Source organism: Semicossyphus pulcher, unplaced genomic scaffold (genome assembly GCF_022749685.1).
Source record: "Semicossyphus pulcher isolate SPU_LCO1_2020_fin unplaced genomic scaffold, fSemPul1.0.p SCAF_18, whole genome shotgun sequence".
Classification (NCBI taxonomy): Eukaryota; Metazoa; Chordata; class Actinopteri; order Labriformes; family Labridae; genus Semicossyphus; species Semicossyphus pulcher.
This window is the reverse complement of record NW_027211691.1, coordinates 985,114-1,010,048: the sequence shown is the minus strand read 5'-3', so window position 1 is coordinate 1,010,048 and position 24,935 is coordinate 985,114. Positions and strand designations below refer to the sequence as shown.

Sequence of the window (24,935 nt, the reverse complement as noted above, 5' to 3'; positions counted from 1 at the left end):
TTCACACTTTCTCTTTCTAGTCTGTCACCTGTCCATGTTTTCCTTCCTCTCTGATGCATTATGCAGCACTGAGCATGTCTGTTGGCAGCATCAGGAGGACCACACACACACACACACACACACACACACACACACACACCTGAGATAAAGCACATCCTTTATTCATAACAAACCCTTCCTCCTCAAGGTTTAGCTTTTGAATCTCTGCTATAAATAATTCAGAAATAACTGATATGAATATCTGTCATTACAGAGAGACAACAGCCCTGTTAAGTCACATAATGGATTTCATACAGCAGCTGAACTGTATGGATCTGAAATAACTGTCATGTATATTTAAAGGCAGCTCAGTTTAAATTCTGCACGCTGACACACTTCAAACGTGAGAGATGGACTGCAGTGTTCTTTCAGACTGAAAGCCTGGAGCATGACAGAGCTGCGTTCAACAGCTGATTGAGGGTCACTGAGAGAGAGCCTGAGTGAAGATGGCTATCGACTGACCTCTGCACGCTGCTTTCAGGCTGCAGCCGCTCAGAGGAGAGAAACAAAGTGTGGGGGGGCAGGTAGACAGCAGCAGGTACAGACAGAATATCTGTGACAGGAATAAATCCACACGCTGCTCCCAAACTTTAGTTTACTGTCTACTGAAGTTTGGACAAACTCTCCGACCCTGACAGAAAGAGCTCTGCTTACTCTGCTGATACTTTTCACATTTCTCTTCTAACACAGGACAGAAATCTTCATGTGATTTTGTCGGTTTAGAAAAACTAATTTACGAAATCTGAAATGAATAACACCTGCTGCATTAGTGAAGCATTTAAAACGACTGTTTTTCTAATCTTTACTGAAATAATCTTTGTTGACAAAACTGCAGAAACCTAATCTCTCTAATCTCAGCAGCTTTAACCTGAGAATTAAACAAAGAAATAATGTGCAAACAGTTTCACACCTTCTCTCCCTTTGACCCCTTCAGACCACGGACACCATCAGCGCCCTGTTGGACAGAGGAGAGACATTAATGAGCATTCAAAACACAAGAGAGAGGAATACAACATGCACAGACATACAGGGTGGACTCTTACCTTGACACCACGAGGCCCGGGATAACCAATCGGACCCTGAGGACCTGATGGACCCTGCAGAGAAGACGTCATGAAGGATTATTGAAGTGAATTCTTTACAGAGCGGTTTGAGGAGGATATAAAAGGTGTTGATGTTCAGAAATGTACCATCGCATGTCTTTAACTTATTCTTCGAACTGAGAATCACATTTGCATCAGAAATTGGCCTCTAAGTACTGAATTAAGCGACCTTGGGTCCCATGAAAGGTGCTATAAAAATTAAAGTTATTATCATTATTATTATTATTGTTATTCTATCCACCATTACAGCTCATTAAAATGTAAAGTACAGTTTCTATTACCAGAAAAAAGGTTTATCAGTTAACACAAACATGCATGTTCTTCTTCAAGAATTTTACTGAATGTATCTACAAGAACACATCATTCATATCAGCGTGAAGTTATTTTTATTTAGTTTAGTTTAGCTCGTAAAAATAGCACCTCGAGGGTTAAGCAGAACTTAAGGGCACATGTTGATGCTTCTATATAATAGGATTCAAATCCTGATTTAATGGGACAATGTTAAGGATCATGTTCTCCTTTTGCCTCCACAGCAGAGACTTCTCTTTGGAGAACATTTAACCCTTTAAAAATGAACCTCCTGCCAGTGATTGCAGCAGATCGTTTCATGCATTACCCGCTCTAAACTGATCTCAAACTGAAACCATGAACGCCAGAGCATTAATCATTTTAGCAACAGAAAGCTAAGGCGTCCACCGGACAGGACAAACATAAGAGCTGCAGCATTGACCACAAAGGTTGTACAGGTATGATGCACGTCACAATAATCTATTACAGAATGCACTTTGGGAGCATTTCTATAGCAGACTTTAATGGTTGAAGTGGATTATGCACACGACAATGAGACATCGGGGGCCCCGGCAGCCCCCACACATGCTAATAGAAATATGTGACTTGCTCTTAAAATCCACCTACCTGAGCTCCTTTCTCTCCAGCTGGACCCTCCTTACCAGGATGACCCTGTGAGTAAAGAGGTCACAGAGGTTATTAACATGTTTTTTACAGTGTTGTTTTTAAACACTGTGCGTAACGGCTGGTGTGAACAAACATGTTGTTTTAGCAGGATGCAGTGAGACAGTTGGTGTCAGGGGGAAAGGCCTCTGTGCCGTCCCAAAGAGCTGCCACAGATGGCAAAGCAGAAAATAAAAGTTTTGTGAGCAGAGGGATGAACTTACTGCTGGAGGAAAAGCTTGTTTACCCAGACAAAGGCAAACTAACTAATGCGCTTTATTGTTCTGAACTCACATTGAGAAACATGTTTGTGTTTTTTCAGACCAAAGCTGAGCAGTGGTGCGTTCACAAGCTGCGGGTCTTTGTCTGATTCACACCAACAACAAAGGCTTTCTCTTGTCGTCTGTGTGAACAACAAGTCAGTGCGTTTGCTCTGCGGTGATTTTTCGGCTGCACAAGATCAGTTGTTTCTGCAGAAAGCTGCATGAATATCAAATATTGGAGAAACACTGGAGGAAAAACAAAAGTGATGTCCAGAAAAAACACAAAAAGCTGGACTTTCTCAGGAGCCGTGTGAGGCAGATTTATAGCCACTGGTGTTGCAGTCACTGGTGATGTCAGAGCGACGGGACAGGTAGACATGCCCACATACACACACAGCAACCTTTAGCAGCTAACACCTGGCTGCTGCACTCTGAGGTGTGAGGCTGAAGGCTGTAACTCATCAAACTCAGGGGCCTAAGGGCGACTCAGGGCTGCCTGCTTCTTGAACTTACACACCTCTCTCAGCGAGGGCAGAGAGGAGGAGTGACAGGTGTGACTGCAGGTGAAGAATATCAAACCTCACAGGTAAGTTATATAACCTGCTGATGAGACATACCTTGAGATCTCTGAGGCAGAGACAAATCCACAGTCTCTACCATCGGTTGCAGAATGTCATTAAAAACAACATTGCACTCTTTAACATCTGGTAAATGAATGTGGATGTTTCTGTTTTATTAAATGTTTTTTTAATACACTTTATAAACATGTTCCTTTCCTCCGTGTGGGCTCTACATCAATACGTGTTTAGTATGTTGCATGTTGAAACTGCAGCACAAGCTGTAGGTTGAACAGCATCCTTAGGCTCTGTTGATCACAGGTCATCAGATCTGGTATTAAAGAGTCAAATATCCAAACTGTGTGTTGGGCTCGTGGGTTGGACCACCTGTAAACCCCTCCACCAAATGACCAATGACCTGTTCACTAACAAGTGGTGTTGAAACATTTTCTGCAGAGCTGTAAGAACGCACACGTGTTCAAACTGTCAGACAGAGGATGTATTTTGTGTCTGGGTGGATGTAATAGGAGTAAGTTGGTGTCAGTAACATTCATATATTGTATATAAATACATATGTGATTAGAGCACTCACAGGAGGCCCGTCAGCTCCAGGTAACCCAGGTAATCCTGACCTGCCAGAAGGTCCCTGTATGAGGAGAAGAGACAAGACAAACGAGTAATTTAACATTACAGGCTTTCTGCTCGGTCTGATTGTGAATCCCAAAGACACAAAGAAATATGCAAACACAAATAAAACAGAAACACTGAAAATATAATCCAATATGTAAAAGATATCTGTTTTAAATAGATCTTCACTGATGCAGGAATATATGAAATACTGAGCAGACATGGAGCCAGTACACACGTTGTTTAATGTTGCCTTGTTTGGATATATTAAACTGAACGAGGTAAAAAAGTGTCTCATCTCACTTTTAAAGTCAGCTTAATGAAAAAGCTACATTATACAAGCTATGGCCCTTAACCAGGTTTGTTTCACTAGTTGTTAGTTAGTTACAGGTTGATTATGAACTATCGGGTTACGGCTGTCTTTATCTAATCAATAATAATCAATAGATTGATTTTTTGCGCTTCAGTTTCTGAGCTTCGTTTTCAGAGCAAGAAGTGAAGAAACAGGGTACATACTTTTTCACCAGGCGGTCCGATGGGGCCTTGAGGACCAGGAAGACCCTACAGGACAGGGACACACAGGGAGAAATGAGTCTGTTGCTATAGAAACAGCAAGCGCACACACACACACACACACACACACACACACACACAGGCTGGATAAACTGAAGAGTTTGTTGAAGCTGTAAATAGTTGAGCTGGTGAAGGAATGCTAAGCTTGTGTCTTGTGTGTGTGTGTGTGTGTGTGTGTCAATATTTGTGCATGTGTTGTAATATGTGTGTGTCTAGGTGGCTTCCTGATGTGTGCCAGCGTGTCCTTGTGTGTATATGGGGTTTTTTGTACCATGTGTGTGTGTGTGCGCGCGTGTGTGTGTGTGTGTGTCTCAGGGTAATTTGAGGCACTGAAGCTTGCTCCGACAGGTGTGGCAGCTCTGCAGGAATTCCACCAACAAGAATAAGATGCTTTCAAACGGATCAGCCCCGAAACGTTCCCCTTCCCAAAGTCAGCCCCGGAAAAATGTTTGAAGAAAATGTGTGTGTGTGTGTCTGTGTAGAGAGAGTGCATGTGTGTGTGTGTGTGTGTAGAGAGTGCATGTGTGTGTGGGTGTGTGTGTGTGTAGAGAGAGTGCATGTGTGTGTGTGTGTGTGTGTAGAGAGTGCATGTGTGGGTGTGTGTGTAGAGAGTGCATGTGTGGGTGTGTGTGTAGAGAGTGCATGTGTGTGTGTGTGTGTAGAGAGTGCATGTGGGGGTGTGTGTGTAGACAGTGCATGTGTGTATGGGTGTGTGTGTAGAGAGTGCATGTGTGTGTGTGTGTGTGTGTGTGTGTGTACTGTTTATGTCTCTGGGGAGAGGTAGGAGGAACAGAGGAACGATGGGCAGAAGAGAGGAGGAGCAAATTCAAAGGATCTAAATGAAGAGGATGATCTCTCCTGACAGGTTCACTTCTTCTTCTGGTGCCTCAAAATTATCAACGTTTTCTGACGCACCTGCAAAGTGGTCTTCACCTGTGTGTTTCACCTGACCTGTAAATGCATCTGTGAGCTCTGAGCACAAAGTAAACCTGCTGTTCTCTGCAGGTGGAGTTTATAAAGACATGCTGCGTGTATCTACGCTTTGTTTTGTTAAGTGTGGCGTGTGTGTATGTTGGACTTGTTCACCTGTGTTCCGGGGATTCCCTGCTGCCCAGGTGGGCCTGGTTCTCCTTGTGGTCCCTGAAAAAAAGATGGAGGCTGTGAAAAGCAGACTCTAAACACTGGTCCCAGGGTAATCCTCCGTCCCAGACACTGCCACACACATCAGTGTCACTGTCAACACTCAGGTGGCGCATATCAAACCTTCTGCCTACTAGCAGTATGAATAACTATGGCTCTGCAACAGGTTTGGTTTTATTGGCTTTGGATAGCTTAGTGTTAAGATAAAAGACATTATAAAGAACAAATATAAAAAATGAATGAAAACATATTCTCATGTCTCACAGAGACACAGCTGGAGCCAGCTGAGTCGCTGGCAGAGATCGGATCGGTGCATCAGTGTTTGATTATTTATGTTTCTGAGCCACCGAGCAACAAATACATCTCTAAACAAGATTCCTACAAGCAAATTATTGATTTAACTTGTGCTACATCAGCTATGTGACTTAAGTGATATTCTCCCAGCATCATTATGGGCTTCTTAGAGTCTCTCTACGTTTGCCTTCTTGTAGATGAGTGTGCAGCATCGAGGAGTTTGTGCATCCGTCTCACAGCTTTGCCTGTAAATATAATCCTCATCTCCTCCTCCAGTGATCAGTAACATTTGTCCTTTTTGGTTTGACACATAAAGAAGTGTGTGGAAGAGGGGATTGTATATAAGTATGAGGAGGAGAGCAGCTCCCACATATTCATGTAACATAACATTAAATATAATTTAAAATCAGGCTTTGTTGTCCTTCTTTTAAAGTCTTGTATGTGTTTTTGTTTTGGTAACGAACCCTCTTCATTCTGTTTTATTTGACTTCTGTCGTTGGTTTAGGCGTGTTACTCATTCTGTCACTCACTTGTCACTGATTTGTTTAAAATGTAGAATATAAATAAAATCTCATTGACTGAGTGATTATCACAGTATTTATCTTGTGCCACCATTAATCATTAGATCCTTTCAGTCCTTTAAAGAGGCCACTCTGCTTCTGAAGTCCTCTGAGGCATAAGAATGACCTCTGACCTCCCAGCTGTGCATCATAAAGAGGTTTAAAGAGCCTCACCGAGACGTGCAAGCGTACAGAAAGCGTTATAAACAGCTCAGACAGCCTGACCCTCTGCAGCCTGCAGGAGGGACAGAGCTGCTATTTACTGAGAGAAAGTCGTGTTCGTACCATGTTTCCTTTGGGACCTGAAGGCCCGTCAACTCCAGCAACACCCTGCGAAGGACAATTCAGAAAACATTTACACGTCTAATCACTGACAGGAAGTGACATCAGAGGAAAGCATGAGAGAGGAGGTGGTACGTACAGGAGATCCAGGAGGTCCTGGAGGACCACGGGGGCCCAGCAAACCTCTAGGACCCTAAAACAGAAGCGAAACAATGAGTTGAATTTGATGCTCAGTACATCTGAAGTCCTCTGAAGGTGCATAAAGACCATCGTGTCTCAACATGTCGGAATCAAATATATCTGGGGAAGCCCGATGAACCCAAACCAACAGAAGATGATCCTTACACTCTCTCCTGCTAATCCTCTGGGCCCGATCTCTCCGTCCTCGCCCTGAGGGGAGAAAGACACAGAAGTAATGTTTATTTAATTTGTCTTATTTTAAAGCTCTGAGGTGCATACTGCCATCTCTGACTGAAACATTAAACTTAAAACGGCCTTCATTGGCCAGTCTCAACCTAACCAAACACTGTTGAATGGAGGAGCTTCCTGCCTGGGGGAGGAGGTGGAGGAGGAGGTGGGGTAGTTAGTTTAAGGGGGAGGAAAGGTTTAAGACAAACCCTCCTCCTCCTCCCTGGTTCACAGTCTCCGCCCGGCTGCTGCAGCCTGAGGGCTCAGCTGGTCGACCTCAGGTGATGGAGCTGAATATGTTCACCTCAGCTGACAGGCGTATTGTTAAACGGTAGACAGGAAGTACTTACTCTCTGTCCGTCCTCTCCGGAGGCACCATGGGGTCCCATTGGCCCTGGCTCCCCCTGAGAGAGAGAGAGAGAGAGAGAGAGAGGGAGAGAGAGAGGGAGAGAGAGAGAGAGAGAGAGAGACAGAGACAGAGACAGAGAGAGAGAGATGTTACACGTCTGATGCCTCTTATTTCTGCTTCTCTAAAATGCTCTTTTATTGTGTATCATTTCATCACTTCACATTTCATGCTTTTATTCTGAAAACTAAATTCAGTCACACAGTTCTGCTCATGTTTTAACAACATAAACAAACAGCTGTGTAAATAGAGGACCAGGTGTGATTTCTCCTGACTGTTTTAAACAGGTTACTGTAACTTAAATGATTGACAGACACAATCTGCACATGAATACATGTCATATCTTTTTCTTTTGTCCTATACCTTTATTTTATGATAACTTAGGGGATGTAGATTTAGATATCATGTCTGCATATGTTCTATATTTACTTGTTTGTCGTATGTTCTAACTGACTAAATGCATTTTTCTGCATACTAGTAGAGTTCACTTTGCTAATGCATTCTGCAGTTAATCTCCTACACTTCCTTTATAAGCTGTTGTTCCCTCTACAAACCTGGAAGATATCAAATATGTCAACATTAAGTCCTTTCCAGTTGTTCCTTCATCACACCGACTTTAGTTTCTCAAAGTGATCTTAAATTAAAACCCCAAACCTGACGTGTGACTGAAGCCAAACATAATTAATAACATGTAGCAGATTAGCATCTCTTCTGTAAACGTTGCTAATGCTAAGAGGACAAATCCCCAATAACAGAGAGGATTTCATATTAATGCCCGTTTTGTGATTTATCACACGCAGAAACAGATCTCTGCTCCCGAGTTTGAAAACGTCCACAGGAGTTATTTTTCACTCCAAAGTCTGCTTCGTTACGACTCTTTCTGGTCAGTTCTCACAGGTTTCTAACTTCACCGGAGTCAATCAGAATACAGGATGATCGAGCTGTTTAAAAATCCATCCAAACTGTGCCCTCACCCTGTGTCCCTTTTCACCAGGCAGGCCAGGAAGTCCATCGAAGCCTCGGTCACCCTAAACAAACACAGCAGAGCACCCGATCACCACACATGACACAACATACACATCATTTCTAATGTTTAGTCACATGAACATGACAGGGTGCATGATGGGATACGGTACCTTGGAGCCTGGCTCTCCGGGCATTCCACGAGCTCCGTCAGCTCCGGAGCGACCCTGAGGAGCAGAGATGAATCAAAGGCTGTAATTATTATTCATATATTATTATTACTGATATATCAAGTTGAGTGTTTTATAGTTTTCCTGTTGTTATTCTCACTTTCTTTTTTCTATATTTCTGTAAAGCCGTGTTTGGTTTCTGTTATGTGTGTATTATTTAAGTCTTTATTTTGGACATAGTTCTGTTGTAAAATAGTGGAAGTTTAACCAGTGCAGCATGTTTATTTGTTTGTTTATCTGGATCTGTTAGCTGTTACCATGGCAACATTTGCACGGGTTCAGGTGAGTCGTTAAATTGTGTCTTTTTTTCTAATCAGCAAAAAGACGAGTCTGCAGCAGAGCTGTAAGAACAGATCAATACACTTCAGCATCGCAGTATGAGCTTTATGATGCTTTACTGATTCTTCAATCACTGCATGGATCTTAAACGAACAGTTAACACGCAAACATTCATGTTTTACTGTTACAGGTAACTCATTCTCTCAGACTGCACAAAAATTCAGATGTTTGACGTAAATGTGATGAATAAAATGTCACTGTTCTAACAGGTAAACTTTTTTTAACTTAGATTTCACACATATAGTAGTATGCTCTTAATACTGTGACCTAAAGTGATCAAACAATGTGTTGGCTTGATCACATTATAGCAAAATAAGTCATTGTAAATAATGCGATAGATTGAATCTTAACCGCTGTATCCTGGTGCGTATTTATTTTTGTATTTATCCTTTGTTTAGACAGGTAATCTCACTGAGACACCTGGTCTCATTCTCAAGAGAGACCTGCTTAGACAGCAGCAACAACACAGAGTTACAGACAGACAGGATGTTCAATACAGAGCGACAACACAATAACAAAATCAGTAAAGTGAGGAATGCAGAAAGTGTCACGGTACATCAGAAAGTTCCCACAGACGCTCTCTCCAGGTTTGTTAAAAGGATTTCATCACAGTGCAATCGTATTTTGAAATAACAGGATTAATAAAAATGGCGATATTAACACCAAACTTTAAAAACTAAATATTATTTATTCTTCTCATGCTGATGCATTTGAAGTGACAGAGATACAGGCGATTCTTTTAACACACATTGTGACATTAAGTCAGCTAACGGCGCTCCATGACTCCAGCTTGTTTTACTAATTTGCTCTGATTGGTTTATGTTTATTAGGAACCAATTAGGTCAAGACGTTTGGCCCTGCAGAGTGAGTGCTCGGTGACACTAATTGCGCCCCACATTTATACCCAGTTTTCCCAATTTGGCATTTTCAGACAGATTAACTGGAGCGGCCATTGATCCGGGGATTGGAGGCAGCGCAGCCTTTAAGCACATATCAAGCAATTGTTTGTTGAAGTGGAAGTAAGCCTCTTAGTGTTTAAACAGCGACCACGAGTACAAACAACCACACAACAACACACACAGAGGCATGTGAGCGCACACACACTCACACACCGACACACATGCAGAGGTCGCTGAGTCCACTCACCCTCTTGCCAGCTTTGCCAGTCTGTCCTGGAGGCCCCTGGATGCCACGCGGACCCTGTGCACACACATGAGGGACACTTAGACACCAGCAGGACCAGATCTACACAGTGTACAACCTCAGTCACTGCTGAGGGAAACCTTCAGGTATCACTGAGACTTTACTCACCTGAGGGCCGTGGTCTCCACCTTCACCTTTCAGTCCAGTATTACCAGGTAGACCCTGAGGAGAGAGAGCACAAACCAAACATGAGTACTCATCATTGTGACTGTGACAGACGCAGCTGCAGGAAGAGGGGTGAAATAACGTCAGGTAATCAGCAGATGGCGATGTTTAGCTTCTTATGACTCTTTGTGTGTGAAGAAAAAATGAAGCCAAACATACAGAGGCATGCACGACCTGCACGTACAAACAGTCAGAGACTATTAGGTCCTTTATACTTAGACTGTATGCTCCTCTTTAAAGATGCATTATGTGCAGCTGGCTCGTCGCTCTCCACTTAGATGGGAAAGGTTTATTTTTACATTATTATCATAGTCTCAAAAATGTATGGAAGAAACCCGAAAAACACTGAAGCCTAATTTTCAACACAAGTTTGTTTGTTGGCTTCTACTTAGGTCTAAAAATGCAATGCCAAATTGTAGGTCTATGCACAGATTTAGCACATATACTGTAATCTGTGTGCAGACGAGTCGGATTCGAAGCTGGTGATTTGGCAACAACAGGCATTTTTGAATCATCGCAGAGCTGTCTGAAAGCTTCACAGCATGGGGTCCATCAAGAAAGGAAACATTCGCAGCAGATACAAGCCACACATCCCTTCCTCATCCACTCCTCTTTGTGTCGCCTTATTGCCATATCACTTCAGATCCAACTGGCTCTAAGCCTGAGAAGAGCTGATTTAATGGAGGGTAATTCTGTCTGTCTTTTGTCGGGTCTTTTCCTGCAGGTAAATAGTGGATCGTGTAACAACAAGCCCCAGAGAAAGGAGGAGGAGGAGGAGGAGGAGGAGGAGGAGGAGGAGGGTGGGGGGGGTGGGGGGGGGGGGTGGGGGGGGGGGGCAACCAGAGAGAAATCTTCTTGGCAGCAGGCAGCACCACACAGACCGGCAGTGCGGCCACCAAACACAGATGCAACAACACTCAGAACAAGTTGTCTGGTTTCTGCTGAGACTCTGCTAATTAATGTGTCCACAAAATACTAAAGTTACAAACAAAACAGGGAAGATATTTTCCAGAGATAATCCTGGATATGAACAACGAAATCATTTTGAAGTTGAATTCAGAAAAAGTATCTGCTATCAAGTAAATGTAAGTTATCTTAGCTGTCAGTCATTATATTGATATGAATGGATATCATGTGTGCATGTGACAACTTCCTTCAAAAGGTTGCATTATAAACAAAAGATAGAGAGCCATGTGACCAAAAAAAGAAGGCGCCAAAGCCCTACAAACAACCAACGACAACAAACAGACCAAAGAAGCAGAGACTCACCACTGGTCCTGATCGTCCTGTCAAACCCATCGGCCCCGGGGGTCCTCTCATGGCCAGCTGCAGGGCAGACACACAGACAGGGACAGACCATTTAAAAACATGTACTGCAGATTTATTGTGATGGTTAAAGTCTTCATACTGTACACCGAGCATGCATCATGTTGCGTGTATTGTTTTTGTCCTGACTCAACACCTTGTTTGTTACGTGATTAATAGATTTGTAACTTTGCTTTGGTTTTGTGGTCTGTTTGTTAAATGTTCCTTGTGTTGTTTTTAAAGCCTTTGTAGTGACTTCCTGATGTCGTCTTCTGTGCCGCTGTGAAGCACTTTGAGCTGCCTTGTGTTTGCAAAGAGCTGCATGAACATATGTTATCTATCATATCTCATCTTTGCATGTCCATGTAACATGCTGAATAAAATCTGACGTGTCATTTTGATACACGGTATATAACAATACAGCTCGCTGACCCTTTTAAACTCAACTTTGCTCCTTAAAGCTTTAAGTTATGTTTCTGCACAAATGCAACCAATGCATATGTGTAATCAGGAAACCTAAAGTTTGCATTCTGCTCACATTCTGTCTGACAGTCCCTCACAGAATCATTTCACTATATCTCCTTATACTGTATTAGCTATGCTTTGTCTCCACACTGTACACAGTCTGGATCCTTCTCACAATGCTTTCTTATTGTCTCGTCTCACGGTTCACCACACTCAGAGATTTATTTCCACTCTTAATCTCTTTGTTCACTGTGGCCTCTGGCTGTGTAATTAATGCGGGAATCGTGCAGAAATCCTGCAGGACTCATAAATACCAAGTTAAGATTTTCTGTTTTCCTCGAACTGCCCGACACCACCTCTTCTCCATACACACGAGACGTTTCCTACACCTGTCGGTTCAGCCCACACGCAGGTCGGCAGCCCCTAAAGTATTTTTAACAGTCTGTCCATCTGTTCAAAGTGGCCTTTTTATGTTGTGGCTCTTCAGCCCGCTCGGCATGTCTCCTTTTAGCCTTCCCTCCTCCCCTCCCCACAAAAATACTGTCTCCTTCATCCTTTTCCCCCTACAGCTGTGTGTGGGGAGCAGGGCGGGGGTGGGGGTCTGTCCGCAGCCTTTTGGCCTCCTGGTGGCTTTTTTAGTGTCCTGTCTTACTCACTCTGGCCTGGGAGAGGATGGCCTGAGCCTGGGCTTCTTGGGCCGACACCACTGGACCCTTCTCACCGTCCCCACCGAAACGGAACTGTTGGACACACACACACATTAGCCCGGTTATTGAACTGATAAAAGATGCTGATATGTACTTGTTTCAGGCATTCTGAGCACTTACTGGCAGCATCAGCATGGTACCAGGAGGCCCGGCCAAACCATCAGCACCAGGCAGACCAGCACGACCAGGAGGACCCTGAAGTCCACAGGAAACATCATCGTAATTAATAAAATATAACATCATCAAAAAGATCTTTTGAAAAGTATAACAGGAGGGTGAGATGTGCCTTTCCTGCAGTTGTGACCTTAAAAAATACAATTCATACAGCTGCTTTTAGGAAAGTGATGTGCTATAATATCCATGTAGGAAACTCTGTTGGCTTTGTCACATACACATCTCTTGTGGTTTTCAGGTAATAATATTTACACCTGGGTTAAATTCAAAGATTTCCTTCAGGTCTAAATGGCTGAAAATCCCTTCTGAACACTGTGAGAATGTAAAACCACCTATAGGCAGATTTATTCTGAGATACTGCTGTGAGAAAGAGACCAGATCCTGAATTCTTTGGTCAATTTCTGCCTCTACATTCTCTGTTGACAGTGGCAGTCATATGGAAGGAAATACAAACATATGCACACACACACACACACACACACACACACACACACTCACACTCACACACATGGAGCAGTAAATGCAGGAGGTGTGCTGTCTGTTAGTTTGAATAACTCCTCCTCCTCCTGCAGCACACACAGACCGGCCTGTGCATCTGTACACCACGCTCCTGTCCGCTGTCCAAAACAAACATCCTTTGCCATGAAGTCTACTGCACATGTGTGTGTGTGTGTTTGTGTGTGTGTGTGTGTGTGCGTGAGTGTGTGTGCTGCATGTGTCTGAGAGAGTCTACACAGTTAAATACAGTGTTACATATGGATATCTTTAACCAATTATTACTAATGTTAAAGAGGTTAACCTAAATTATCGACCTGTTGACTCTCACATGTCAAACCTTTTCAGTCTTTAGGGATTATTTTCAAACTGTACTAAAACATGTAAGAATGCATGAGGAGTAAAACAGTTAAAAGGAAGTATTCCAAAAAACAAAGTACGGCTCCTCCCTCTTACTCCTTATGAACGAGGCTCTGCTAAATTGCTAAACTACCTCTCAGAGTTTGTAAATAATCAATTAAAACCATTATAAGTTTAATTTAACATACATGTAAAGCCTTAATATTGCTGCCAAAGTTATGAAATCTGATTTAATAACCAGATTTCTTCTGATAGTTGAAAAGCTGAGTGACGTTTGAGGAGTCCCAAATTATATATTCATCGTGACCCTTCCAGTCATTAACACTTTATGAATGTTACGTAGCCCTAGCTTAAAAATAACATCTAAGATTGTCACACACTGCAGCAGAATATGAATTAAAGTGGCACACAGCACCTTCATAACATTACGTATTGATTTACTGTCACCAGGGTCTCCAACAGTTTGTAATTACGTAATAAATTTACAATCAAACAGAAAACAAGAGCTCTATTTCTAACTAACTTTCATTCATAACAACAAACATCTGAATATATGAGTTGTTTTAAAAGATGGGTACATTTCTAGACGAACAAACACCTCGATATGAGAGGCTGTGCACAACGCAGCCGCGTCAACGACTTTAGATTTTATTTGTAACTTGATCTTTATGAGCGGTGACCTGTTTGTTAGCTCTGATTTCCTGCTTTGAAGTCACCTTCCTATGTGGTCAAACTGCTGATACAGAAGAGTACTTCATGTATCATTCATTATCACATGATTTGTACTCATTTCTTTTACATGGTTTCATCAAATGGCCCAAACGAGTGGCTGTTAATGGGGCTGTGATGTCCCCGCACCATCTCCTGACACAGACAGCAGTACACAGACACTTTGGCTGCTTTGGAGACACTCACCCTGTCACCAGGATCTCCAGCAGGGCCTGGGGCTCCTTGAAGGCCTGAGGGACCTGGAAGACCCTAAAAGACAGAGCCAAGTCAGCAGAGCAGCAGCAGAGCAGCAGCAGCACTGCAGCAGCGGCAGCAGCAGCAGCACACAAGCTTAATGAAGTCTAACAGAAATGGTGTGACTTGTTTTACATGAGTGTACTCACAGCTGGGCCGTGGGGTCCTGCGGGTCCTTCGATCAGCATGCCCTTTAAAAACAAACACGTTGTTTCACATCACAAACAGACGCGCTCAGAGGACGGCCTCATGCAGGGTGTCAGAGTTTGACCAGCGCTTTGGAAGGTTAAGTTAAAGACGATTTACAGTTCATAAGAAACAGGAGAGAAATGCAGATGATGTTTTCAGGGCCACTTGTTTGTCTGATGTTCAGCAGGATTGTGGAAGAAACACTGATTTGATTTTCATGAAACTTGTAGTAACGGCAGTGTCTGAATTAACTAGATATATTTCACTGCCTTTTCTTTGTCTGGTATTCAGCAGGATTACGGTGGAAGGGTGGAGCACGGACTAGATTGAGGAGTGGACTCACAAAGAAGCAACAATACTGACCAAAGTGAACACCGCAGTCTAAATAATACCAGGTTCCATTCAGAAACAAATACAAGTGTTTCTGATAACAGGGATGGAAATGTCATCAAGTTATTAAAGTCAAAGCGTTCTATATTTGTAAATATGTACATGATAATAAAGTACTTTCTGCTTTTCACAATTTTACATTAAATATGTGGAATATTTTCAGTGTAGAAGAACATAATAAATGACGACGCTCATCAAGGTACAACCACATAACTGTTGTAGTGTTTGAAATATAACAAGACATGTTTCAGGCTCTTTTAGTTTGAACTAAAAAGACTTATATCACTTCAGCATGGACACTTTGGGTCTTACAGGTTCGATGACAGCCGGCTCGCCCTTCTCTCCCTTCTGGCCGTAGGCTCCTCCGACACCAGCGACCTGCAGATACAGAGCGAGCACAGAGGTGATATTCTTCACATGGCAGCTACAGAACACGGGTGAGTGAACCGCAATGAGGAGCAATGATGACGGAGGAGGAAGTTCAGCCAGTGAGAAGAATCAGACATCAGTCAATATCATTTTATCAGAGTCAACTACTGCAGCTATTTCACAGAGAGGATCAAGAACAACGCAGAGCAAAACCCGCTAAATGTTAGTCATAATGAGAGAGAATGGACCTCTACGTGCTTGAAAAGGAGCAATGCTGTCATTGCATTGCCATTGTGCAGTGTGTCTAATGGTGACAACATAGAACATAACACCCACAGGTTATTTCTGTCATGCAAACATAAGAAAGACACTAATCAGTGCTGCAGGCAGACAGGAGATATCAAGTATCTTCTTCTCTAATCTGTGTGCACCTTTACAGAGGAGAAAATCTAAATAAAAAGATGTGACTTCATCGATGGCGGTGACATAGTTTTGGGAGGGAAGACGGGGTGAGATAGGATTAGGGGTTTGTGAGCAGCCAGGCAGTTAGAGGGGTAAAAAGGCCAAGTCCAACGTGATCAAAATATCAGAAGGCAAACAGACACGAAGCTGTGTGTGATGATCCTGTGACTGTGGGTGGCCAAACATAAGGACAGAAAAGTGTTCCACATTTTACTAACAGGATGACAAACTGTGACAGTGGGTTGGTGAAGGCAGAGTTGGGGCATGAAGGGAGGTTAAAGGAATCCATTACATCCTGATTATGTTGTGTGAGTGTGTGTGTATTGTGCAGACAGCTGCCTATGAGCTATGGGCCAATTGCTGAGCAAACAGGGAGCGATATGTCACAGACAGCCTGCTAAGATAGAGGGGGAGAGGAAGGGATCAGATCAGACTGCTGAGCGATGAGTGGGCGGAGAGACGTTTCTGAGTATGTATGGGTGGGATGCAGGTTGGTTCGACATGCACTGATCGTGTGGAAAGAGATGACAGCAGAGGACAAAAGAAAAGAACGTCAGAATTAAATCTCCTAAAATGACACCTTCACCTTTTTTAAGAAAACACAGACACATGCATGGTCCCTATGAGAGCTGTCAATCATTAAACCCCCAAGCACACCTGATAAGACTCCACACTCAATAGGTCAATGACACATTTCCAAGCAACCAACTACCAAGGCGTGCACTTAAAGTGTGTTCATGCTCACACCCGTCGGTCACCAGGTCGGGGTGTGATACTTACGGTGCTCTCAGACACGTCGGTCTCAGCAGCGACCCCCGGGCCCACCTCATCATCGTAGGTCTCCGTGGTTTTGGATGGGTCCGTGCCATACTCATCATACGTCCCGTAATCATACAACCTGTTGTCAACCGCGCCCAAGTCATACTCCTTTAGGTCATATTCCTTAAAGTCGTATGCCTCTGCACCAGTGTGCGGGTTGTCCACTGTTTCTGGGACAACGCTGGGCTCCGGAGCAATGGGCGGGGCCTCGGTGACATACGCACCGACAACATCCTCCTCCACAGCCTTTCAGGTGTTAACAAAGCAACCAAGGATATACGGATGTTAGTTAAGCAATTAAGGTAAATAGATGTTATTAAAGCACAATGAAAATTCAGCATAAGGAAAAGGTAACACTTTATTTATTCGATGTGTATCAATCTAGTTATATCGAGGAGGAAACAGGCTGTAATGGCTGCAACAAGTTCACCGCTCAAAGTCTTCTTAAAGTTCTTGTCGTTCCACTGACAGGATCATCTTCCTCTGTAACAAAAAGGTCTATCTCTGTAGGAATCCTCTCTCCTTTCACACACTTAGAATAACAATCTGAGCCTGTCAGTGGAAACAACAAGAACTTTTAGTGGACGACCTTTGACCCATCAGGGATTATATTGCAGCCATTACAGCCTGTTTAACGGCAGCAGGCTAAAACAATCTCCAGGAACAATTCCAGAAATGTTTGTACCTAATATTTATTTCAATAACACAATATGTAGAAATAGGGTTAATAAACTCTGGAATTCCCCTTCAGTATTTGCATAAACAATTGTGCTGTGGTTAATCAACTGAAAATAATCCCTGCAGCACACTGGAGCTCATGTTATAATACCAAGGGATAAATGAAGTGTTACCTTTATGACAAAATAAAATCATTATTATTTTATGCTCTCTCAGCCTTCTTTAGTTTCTGATCACACGACCAAACACGATCGCCCGATCAGAAAGACAAGACAGGCTGAACAGAATATCTGCAATGACATGAGTAGCAAGTTTTACGGATATCTAAAGAAATGTCAGATTGTAGCAGCTGAGCAGATAAACTGAGTGCATCAATACACTTCTAGTATATAGAAAAAACTATTTTGCCAGATTATGTTTTGGTGCTCTGTGTTTGGCTCAGGCAGAGCGACTTGGCAGACTGTGGCTCACTGTGGATTAAGCCTTGGAAAGCAACAAAATGGATGTAATTACACAGTTGTTATTATTACTGGCAGGAATCCATCCTGCCAAATGATATACTCAGAACTTCCTGTAGAATCACATCCACTTGTTAAACACTGCAGAAACAATGCACATGTATAACTGGCAGGCTTGTTTGTCATAGTTCTTTCAGAATCAGAGGAACTAGTGATCAAACCAGGCTTACTGTGATGGACAGGGCTCATTGTTAAACAGGTAATCTCCAGTGTAATGAAGCGAGAGGCTGAGAGAGGCTCTGTCATCATCAACCTGTTTAAATCCTGGATAAAGCTGCAGGTCTTGTTAACTCGACAAAAGAGATGTTTGGCTCTTTGTAAAGGATCAGCTGTTACTTCACTACAAGTCTGAGTGGTTTCTGTTGGAAGGAGGGGCTGGTGTGTTAACACGTTATCTTCCCTAATGATAACATTAACCCTCAGCACAGCTAGTTTGGCACATACGTGTTTTCTATCAGCCATTATCCTGGGAACGAGATGAAACATTTCTATCTGTCCTGATTCAATCACAACCATTGATCTAATATTTGGTGTGTTTGATTAGGTGAGGAGCGCCATTGGGGACATGGTATAACACAGGATGGTGTTATAAGTTGTGTAGAAATGGTAGGTGTTGGCTACTAAATGTAATGCCAAATGTTGGTGAGTTGTGTTCAACTAGAAGCTAAGTGAATGTAGATGTTGGGACTAGCTTGCTTGCCTAGCAGCCGACCTACGTCACATGTTTTGCTGCTCAGACTGATTGTAGCGTCTAGAGGCAGTTTGGTCAGCACCCAATGATAACGTCTCTTGATCTATATATTAATCTATGAACTGAGGGATTCCAAACAACATTTACAAATTGGTTGGTGATGCTCTGATTAACAAAATCTGCAGCCTTAGCCAGAAATCTTTGACACGACAGAAAGCAACAAGTCTGCAGCATCAGCCAACAATAATATGCATGATGCATTGGACCAAGTGGGTTGTAGGTTTTTAAGATTGAAAGAACTTCCCATGTCCGTCAGTTCTTCCCCACACACCAAAATCTACATCAAAAGACACATCGATTCGTCTGAATGGTTGTGTCTTTGTCATCTCATACCAGGTACTTCCTTGGGTAAATTCTTCCCAGCTCACATTTCCAAAAATCATATTCATAAAAGTAGATGAGAGTAAAGATGAAAGTTACCTCGTTGGGTCCATTCGAGCCAAAGGGGGACTGAGTCTGAGAACCATCTACGGTTCCGTAGTCAAAGTCTGTATTGTAATCTCCTTCTACAATGTTTGGCTGAGTCATGTTGAAAAAAGGAAAGAAATATAAAGCGGGGGTTAACACAGAGGCTCAAACCAGAGGTTATCAGCTAGCGCTCCTTTCAAGCTGGCTATGGACTCTGCTACGTCTACACAGAGAGGTTAGGGAGCTCTACGTCTGCCATCACAGATTTTCCCCTCGAGGCAGAAGAAGATCTTGATGGATTCAGTCTTTTCTTTACGTGAACGTTTACCCTAAAACTGCCTCGGGGTCGTGCTGGCGCTGTGGCCTGGTAGCCAGGCATCTGTCGCTTCTTCTTAGGGGCAGACTTTTTAGCTGGTGATTTTTTGGCAGCCAAGAAGTTTAAGGGCTTGGCCTTAGATTTACTGAGGGACTTTCTGGTCCTCTTCTTTTTCATGGAGACACTACGTTTCTTTCTCTGGAAGAGGGGGCGGCGACAAAGAACACCAAGAAAAACATGGAACATTCAAAAGTGGAACTGATTTACAGGCACAGTGCACGACTGCTGTACAGAGACTTCCAAACCAAACTGTCAGCAGCAGCCCGGGTACAGTAGTTGGTCTGCATGGCTTCTTCAAACTTCGACCACGTACACCAACTACATGGGCTGCAATCTCACTGTGACCATGGTAACAATGCTTTTAGGTCACGTGACAGTTGGTAGAAAACATCCTGAACAACAACTGAGGACTGGGCCTTCACACAGGAGAGCTTTGGGCCATATATATATATATGAGTATTTATCAGGGACAGATGCAAAAGTAAACACTTTGCCTTCCAGCAACTCTTCAAAGCTTTTGCAGGAATAATGTCAGTTTCCAAAATGTTAAGAAAATGCTGCTTATATCCCAAAATGTGTACAATAGTTTTAAAGACATGCTGGAATGCAAAACAACACTGAAAGCAGATGGCACATTTACAGTCAGAGAAGGCAGCACTCATAAATTAGACACGAGGAGGACTGACACACTCAGTATGTTTACATGCACACTCAAACTTCAGACTTCCAAAGGTGAGGTCATAGTCAGAGGAGGCAGAACCAGGTCACGACTCGGGCTGGGTGTCGTCTAAAAAATGACGATACCATGACTTTCATGTGAATGGAAGCTTCCAGTTGCGTAAAAAGCCACCTGGTTTTGCAGGAGGCAGCAGAGCCGGCTCCAACAGCTCTGTGATCGTGAAGTAAAAGTTTGTCGCTGTGGCTGAAACTTTGTGAAACCAACTTTGACACATTATTTCAGTCCAAACCATGATCCTTTCCCTAAGTCTTACTACACTTTGACGGTTAAATGCGTCCCATAAGTGTTGCAGCTGCTGTGATGGTGGGCCAATCACACTTTGCATTATATTGAAGATATTTGCGATAACTGGCTGCCAGTAAAACTATACAAATTGTCCTTTTTTTTCTCGATATGGTTACAATAAGTATGAAAGTAAAGTATTGTTGTTGTATTATGGAGCAGTTTTGAACTGGGTTAAAGTATTGATACCCAGCTCGCGTCATGACTTGGACTGTTGCTTAAACCTTTAATTAAGTGAGGCAAATCAAGCGTCACTCTTACTGGAGTTTTGGTGTGCACGTAAACAAAACAATAAGACAGGAAGACAGAACACAAGACAAACTGACGGATGGATTACCGACAAAAAGATATTACAGCAAACACATCTTTTCTTTTCCTTTTTTCATTTACCTGCGGTTCAGAATACTCATCGGTGGGAACGATGTCAGTGGCTCCCTCAGAGTAATCATAGAACTGAGAGTAATCTAAATCATCAGTAGTGTACTGAAGAGGTACAGAGAGAGAGAGAGAGGGATGAAGAGAGGTCTGAGTGTTAGCATTAGCATCAAGGATGCAGCAAGCAGATGATACATAGAGGAAATATCATCCCGAGCATCCTGCACGTTCAAACAGTTAATGACAAATAATGTGTTCAAGTATTCAAATGGTTAGAGGCTGAACAGATTAACATGATAAGATTCAGTCCTAACTAGTAAAAGGATACTGTTACCTTTAATCGAAAACAAGTGTTACAACACCTAATGAGATAATGGTGTAAATATGGTGAACAAATGCGTAAATGCATGCTGAGAGGAGCCGTGTGGGTCTGAGACATGTAAGCACACGGCACGTTTAAAAGCTCATAAAACAAAGAAAACAACAGGGAGAGCTCAAAGACTCAAACACCAGCTGCATTTCAGAGATATCGTAATGGAACTTTTCTCACTGCAGGCATGTAAATTACACGCTTCAGGCCTGCAGCGAGATGAAAGGGGTCTGATTTAAAGAAAGTGCTTTACATATCCAGCCCTGTAGACGTTTCTTATCAAGGAGGCAAGAATAAAACTATACAAGATAATTATACAATGAGAGAGGAAGTGCAGGGGAAGACCCAACACGTAGTCATAAAAGTTTATCACTTCATGCTGCAACTTGGAAGTGAAGTCTGAACATGATATCATATGTTAGTGATTAGAAATGAATGATAGTTTGGCAGCATGTGTACGGTTAGGTCAAATGAATCAAACATAGATGGGTCTCTGGGGTTCAGCTGGCACCGACTGAGATGTCAGTGTCCATGATTGTTTCACTGTACCGCTCATTATCATCTTAATGATTAATGGACAGATACACACAACGTGTTAACCTGTTGCATTCAGTCATGCAGATTTAAGTAGTAAAATAAATTACATAATGCACAGCGTCCTTCGCTGCTGCCTGGTCTTGTTTCAACTCTTACTCACATGAGTAAGAATTAGAAGGGAACAGGCGATGGTTAAAGGGCTTTCATTTTTTTGCATTCTTAAAGGGTAACTCTGGTTTTTAAACCTGGGCACTATTTCTTACATCAGTCTGAAGGACGTAAAGGTACAAAGAGTTTTGGAACGTCTTCAGTAGATGTGTTCATCCTGCAGCAGTGAAACAGGCTGTAATGGCTGCAACATAATCCTTGATGGTTCAAAGGTCGTCCACTAAAAGTTCTTGTTGTTTCCACTGACAGGCTCAGATTATTCTAAGTGTGTGACAACATGACAGAAAGGATCCCTACAGAGATAGACCTTTTTGTTACAGAGGAAGATGATTGTTTTAACCACAGACAGACGTTACATCGCTCTCTGCACACACACCAGACTCCATTCAGAAAAACAGTTTTACCTTGTAGGAGTTGTTGGTCAACCACTGCCACTACAAATAAAGGTATAACATACTAACGCTCCAATCGAGGCAGCAGTAGCAGACAGAAACTTCTGTTCTGTGGAGTAAAATTGCTGATTTTTTCAATGGAGTCTGGTTGATTTAGAGCAATGTAACAAAAGACTGTTTGAGGTTAATAATAATCATCTTCCTCTTTAACAAAAAGGTCTATCTCTGTAGCGATCTGTTGAGCAGCTGCAGGCCGAAGCAACCAACTTGAGAAATTTGACAAATAAGAATAAAAACATCTTAAACGTATCAGTCATTTAGACCCTACATTATGTAAAAATAGGACCTTGGTTTAAAAATAACAGAATTACCCTTTAAGTTTTAAAAAGATAACTTAGGGAGAGAGAGAGAGAAAGATCAGAGAGAACGGGGAGCCTGATCTGCTGATTTCATTGAAATTACACCTTAATTATGTGTACACCCTGTATGGAACTGTACATTAATACCACAGCCTCTGTGCTGTGCACCGTGGGCTAAGGTGCAAGTCTTGCCACACCTCAAATCAAAGACATGGCAGCAGGTATTTTACCTCTGACAGCTGATGGGAAACACCTGCTATGACATCACTGATGTGCGCTATGCATTTCAACTATTAATGAAACTCAGACTATGTTCATGGTGGAGTTGAGTTAAAAACATTTCCTTAACAGAAAACAAGGATGAGGGTGCATAATTGCATCAAATACATACATTTATATACTGCAGATATAAAGCCAGAGCAACTGTAGGCTGCCTGAATGATAAGTACTATTCTAAATGTACTTATTAGGTTTTTACATACCATAATAATATGGTATGTTTCAACAATTCTGTATCCGTATATTGAGAAAAGACAAGTCTCGATATTGCTGCCATAAACTGTAAATATATATACGAGGACTTTAGTATTTCACCAAAGTGTAAATCCTGCTTAGTTGGACACAGAAGTGGATTCAGAAAATGACCACAGCTAAAAATAATGCTAATAAATTGAATCATTAAATCCGTTTTGAACAATAAAATCAAGGTCACTAAAGCTGCAAAGTTTCTACAAACTGAACCTAAATCTGAGGAGGAGATGTGTTGTTCAAATAACACACCTGACAACCTGTTTTATTTGTGTGTCTTAGACATCAACATTATGAGCAACAAGTACAAGAAGGTTAAAGCTCATCAATTCCTCCTAGAAAATTGAAATCAATCATGACCCTCGAGTGGTCCCCCCCCCACCCTGCCCGGTTGTCTGACCTCGAGTTCCTCCGGCTCCTGGGCCTGCAGGGAGTCACTGTGGGGGGTGTCACAGTCGGGGCTGTAGTGTTCACAGTAGTCATACGCTGCTTTGGGGTCAGCCACGATCATAAACTGCTGGATGTCACCCTGCAGGAAACAGAACAAGAAACTGGAGTCAGTAACAGGAACAGATTCGCCCACATGTGATCCTCAGTGACGGTTTAAGAAATGCATTGCTTGTTTTATAAATCACTATTTATAAAAGGTTGAAGTCAAAGCGGACAGACAAGAAAGTCATGTCTGATCTTGCTCACACACACACATACACACACACACACACACACACACACACACACACTGGATGAAGGGGTATAAATGTAAATCTTAAATTGCAGATGCGATGTCTTAGCTCCCATACACTTATAGAGTCTGGCAGAGTAAATCCCTGCCCTGTGTGGTTAAACAGCTTGACACACACCCCACAGAGTCCACACACTCACAGGCTGCAGGGAAGTTCAGACGCAGGGAAATTATTATTATCAGCGCCAGGGCTTACCTCAGGAAATCAAATAAACATGTACCATCAAGACACAGGCAACAGCTGGCAGGACCATGTGTGCTGCAGTGCAACTCTTTGTTCTTACTATGAAGGACAACAGAAACAGGCAGTATGTGAGGATACAATGCAAATAAATACAAACTGCTGCGGCCTTATTATGTCAGGTCACAGTCTGTAGTCATTTTAAATCAACGGTTTGATTTGTTCTAAAAAACGTAACTGTAATCCTACAAACGTCCAGCGCACTTTTATTGGCAATGTCAAATACTAACGCTTTGTCACTGCCCCCTTTGGCTTCTCAAAGTACACTTGATGGTCTATTTTAAGGTTCCCTTTATCGCTGTTTGAAGGTAGATTTTTTTTCCTTTCTAACCTTCCTTCCCAAAACGCTGGATGACCAGATCAGCTGCTCTCAGTGACTACTGTTGGTTCTGATGGATCCAAAGTGGGTCATGATTACGTTATATGTGGCAGACAGTACATCACTTTTGGTACACACAGTGAGTGAGGACAGCCTGTTCATTCAGGTGGTTTGCAGTACTTTATCCCATATATTGGGGAATCCTTGTCAAAAACATAAATGATAATAATATCGTTACCACAGAGTCATCAGTAATCAAACATGACTGACTGTTCATTTGAAGACTTGCAGCCCGCAGCACCACATGGTTACTGTTGGTGTCTTGTATAATACATTTCAGAGAGGACGGTG

The 24,935-nt window shown here is 42.5% G+C and overlaps 1 protein-coding gene across 1 annotated transcript in view; it reads right to left on the bottom strand.

Annotated features, from left to right (window-relative positions):
• The window catches only part of col11a1a (collagen, type XI, alpha 1a), a 97,905-nt gene that overhangs the window by 54,671 nt on the left and 18,299 nt on the right, over positions 1 to 24,935 (bottom strand). Inside the window, exons 5-28 of the mRNA XM_069667364.1 lie at positions 23,683 to 23,811; positions 20,895 to 21,036; positions 19,169 to 19,320; positions 16,763 to 17,008; positions 15,464 to 15,529; positions 14,722 to 14,763; positions 14,525 to 14,587; positions 12,701 to 12,775; positions 12,530 to 12,613; positions 11,373 to 11,429; positions 10,047 to 10,100; positions 9,882 to 9,935; positions 8,340 to 8,393; positions 8,178 to 8,231; positions 7,148 to 7,201; positions 6,735 to 6,779; positions 6,529 to 6,582; positions 6,393 to 6,437; positions 5,200 to 5,253; positions 4,057 to 4,101; positions 3,506 to 3,559; positions 2,058 to 2,102; positions 1,083 to 1,136; positions 950 to 994 (exon numbers count right to left, since the gene is read on the bottom strand). Coding sequence (XP_069523465.1) covers positions 950 to 994; positions 1,083 to 1,136; positions 2,058 to 2,102; positions 3,506 to 3,559; positions 4,057 to 4,101; positions 5,200 to 5,253; positions 6,393 to 6,437; positions 6,529 to 6,582; positions 6,735 to 6,779; positions 7,148 to 7,201; positions 8,178 to 8,231; positions 8,340 to 8,393; positions 9,882 to 9,935; positions 10,047 to 10,100; positions 11,373 to 11,429; positions 12,530 to 12,613; positions 12,701 to 12,775; positions 14,525 to 14,587; positions 14,722 to 14,763; positions 15,464 to 15,529; positions 16,763 to 17,008; positions 19,169 to 19,320; positions 20,895 to 21,036; positions 23,683 to 23,811 — 1,767 coding nt within the window. The remainder of the gene's footprint in view (positions 1 to 949; positions 995 to 1,082; positions 1,137 to 2,057; positions 2,103 to 3,505; positions 3,560 to 4,056; positions 4,102 to 5,199; positions 5,254 to 6,392; positions 6,438 to 6,528; positions 6,583 to 6,734; positions 6,780 to 7,147; positions 7,202 to 8,177; positions 8,232 to 8,339; positions 8,394 to 9,881; positions 9,936 to 10,046; positions 10,101 to 11,372; positions 11,430 to 12,529; positions 12,614 to 12,700; positions 12,776 to 14,524; positions 14,588 to 14,721; positions 14,764 to 15,463; positions 15,530 to 16,762; positions 17,009 to 19,168; positions 19,321 to 20,894; positions 21,037 to 23,682; positions 23,812 to 24,935) is intronic.